Source organism: Dryas octopetala, chromosome 3 (assembly GCF_963921425.1).
Source record: "Dryas octopetala chromosome 3, drDryOcto1.1, whole genome shotgun sequence".
Lineage (NCBI taxonomy): Eukaryota > Viridiplantae > Streptophyta > Magnoliopsida > Rosales > Rosaceae > Dryas > Dryas octopetala.
In genome coordinates, this window is record NC_141368.1 from 5,103,999 (window position 1) to 5,106,567 (window position 2,569).

The window sequence follows — 2,569 nt, forward strand, 5'->3', positions numbered from 1 at the left end:
TTGAAAAAGGTCTCAAGTTTAATTTTTTTTTTTTTTTTTTTTCAGATTAACAAAAGAAAAAAGAATATTTCTCTGACTTCAGTAATATTTTTATCTGTTTCACTCAAACGTTATAGAAAGTTTTCATGGTTATTTAGAAGCACTTTTAACACTGTTAAACCGCTCTCAAACACAGGCCAGCTAGATACCATAGAAGAGAAGGATGCTTGTTAATAAAACTGAGATAGAAGGATGACTATTTACAGATTCAAACTACCAAAATCCAACACCTATGACTCAGAAGCTGATTGGACATATGAAAAAAGAAGAACAAGAACAAGGAAAAAGACGAAAAAACTATGATCATCTGACCAGATTGCAAAATAACTAGCTAAGCCAGTACAACCTTCTAGACAGTTCTCATATTGCACTACTGGCTCCTGCTTGTTCTGAAAGCTAATATAAATCCCAGCTAGAACCTTTATTATAGCTCCTGGGGTTGGCAGTGTCATTCAACCATGGATTCATATGTCCAAAGTTCTCTTGGTCAACACCTTCAAGAAATCTTTCTAAAGCATCTGGTGTAGACTCACCAAATAAGTTCACTTCTTCCCATTCATGTAAAGGAGGCATCTGCATATTCATCTGAGCATTAAGAACTTGGTTGGCAGTTGCAATTCCAGAGTTGGGAAGTAGTACTGGTTCAAGTTGGTTCTGAAAATATTGTGTTTGTATTTGATCAACAGCATCATGTTGTGAAAATACTTGTAACCCACTGAATGAGTTACTATTTGCTTCAGAACTACTTCCACTACTTGAATGGCCTGCAGATGCAAAGTTAACCATTTGATTCCCAAGAGTTTCGATCTCCTCCTGTAAGTAGGCAACCTGCAAGGGAAAGAGGTATAAATAACATGTACAATTGTGTGCATAGATTATTTACAAAATCAATCACACTCATTTAGGAGGCTAATAAGAATCATTGACATAATTAGTTACTGATGTCTCAATTAAATTTAAGAAACCTGTTGTTGGAGTGCAAATATTTGTGAAACACATCCATATATGGGGTCGCGCATACGAGCCAGTGCTTCATAAGACATGGTGATGGCAGCATCACTTCGGTTGTGTACTGGCAGGTGTAGTAAGAGTTTGGAAACATTGCTTGCACCAAACACCTTGTGCACTGCTGCAAAGTGGGCTGCAGCCTGGTCATAGCAGAAGTAAGGAGCAAACACACATTCACTTGTGCATTTTCTCCTCAGGAACTTGCAAGCTCCACATGAAGAGCCCAACCCTGTCATAGTCCTCTAATTCTTTTACTAATGATCTGTGGCAAAGATTTTTTTTCAGGTAGTACTATAAATTGTTACTGGTTCACATCCAAAGTTTAGATTTAGTCTTTATAGCCATCATTTACAAGGAGTTGGATGTTCTTTTTGTTTTGTACAGAAGACATTCTCAACTTTAGTGAAAAGTATTGTGCTGTTGGGTCTCCTTTATGGCCTACATTGTTAATCTCAAATTGGGTAAGCGTTTCCTGATTAATTAATGCCTCGAAAGGTCTTTATTCATAGAGAATCTTCAAGAATGAGACTATTTGATGGAAGACCTAATCATTATCATCATAAGTTGGGCTCTAAAGTTCAGTGATCATAGCTTTAATTAGTACAGTAAGCTTGAATCTCTAGTGGAGCCAAGTACAATAGCCTTATCGTTCTTTCTCATATATGGAATTGCCTTATCTCACTTTATTTCCCATACTAAGTTAAATAACATTAATGAGCAAAAGCATGAGAAAGGCTCTTTCACTTTTAAACATAATGGGAATATCTGTACAACAAAAGCTTAATCAAAAAGTAAGGAATCAATGGCAATTATATTGAACTAGTTTGATATACATGGCAGGCTTGGCAGGACATCAATGTAATTCAACCAAATTTTACTCTAGCTAGCTAGAGTAAGTTTATGAGTATCTAGAAGATCGAATTATCCTCTAGTTCCACTTACTTGGGCATTCATTCGATGATGAATCCATAAGCCAGTAATTAAGGAGCTTATGAGAAAGTTGTAGCAAATATTATATGTAAAATGTACCTGCAGTCAAAATCAAGTGATGGGGTTGGTGGATTTCGGCTATGTCATGCTTTTTTCAACTAATTAGAACAATTTTACATGTTTTTAATACTGCTAGTTTCCTAGCTTAGGGATTGGATATAGAGCCTGTGACTCATGGCGTCTAGTTGTCTGTATGTTACCAATCCTGCATTATTATGCTTAATTTAAAATTCATCATGCATGTACTTAATTCCTCATGTCCATATTTTAATCCTACATTATCAGGTTGGCTGTTGGCCACTTAATTATGGGTCGGTGGTAAGAGGACTGTTTTTGTCTTTGGAACACCACAAAAAGCTTGAATTAACAGCAAGCTTCCAATTCTCTCTCAACCCCAAGAAACAGGGTCACCTAGCTTAGCTATATATCTGGCAAGAGTAGTTGTAAGTGTATAAACTTGTACCTATACTGCTATACATATGCTTCATGGCTCTAGATCATACAAAGCATTATTGGGGAGACAAAATGCGAT

The 2,569-nt window shown here is 36.4% G+C and overlaps 1 protein-coding gene across 1 annotated transcript; it reads right to left on the reverse strand.

Moving 5' to 3' along the window:
- Positions 1-435: 435 nt before the first annotated feature.
- LOC147289967 (LOB domain-containing protein 4-like) lies at positions 436-1,283 on the reverse strand. The gene is made up of 2 exons (XM_086238415.1): positions 1,005-1,283; positions 436-867 (listed from the first exon to the last, which is right to left on the reverse strand). The coding sequence occupies exons 1-2, from the start codon at positions 1,281-1,283 to the stop codon at positions 436-438; spliced, it is 711 nt and encodes a 236-aa protein (XP_086094541.1).
- Between the last annotated feature and the right edge of the window lie 1,286 nt (positions 1,284-2,569).

Bases quoted from the DNA above. Each gene is read 5' to 3' on its own strand.
- LOC147289967 (XM_086238415.1), bottom strand. From the start codon at position 1,283: ATGACAGGGTTGGGCTCTTCATGTGGAGCTTGCAAGTTCCTGAGGAGA. The intron at 868-1,004 runs GTTTCTTAAATT...TTTCCCTTGCAG, and splicing joins TATTTGCACTCCAACAACAG to GTTGCCTACTTACAGGAGGA.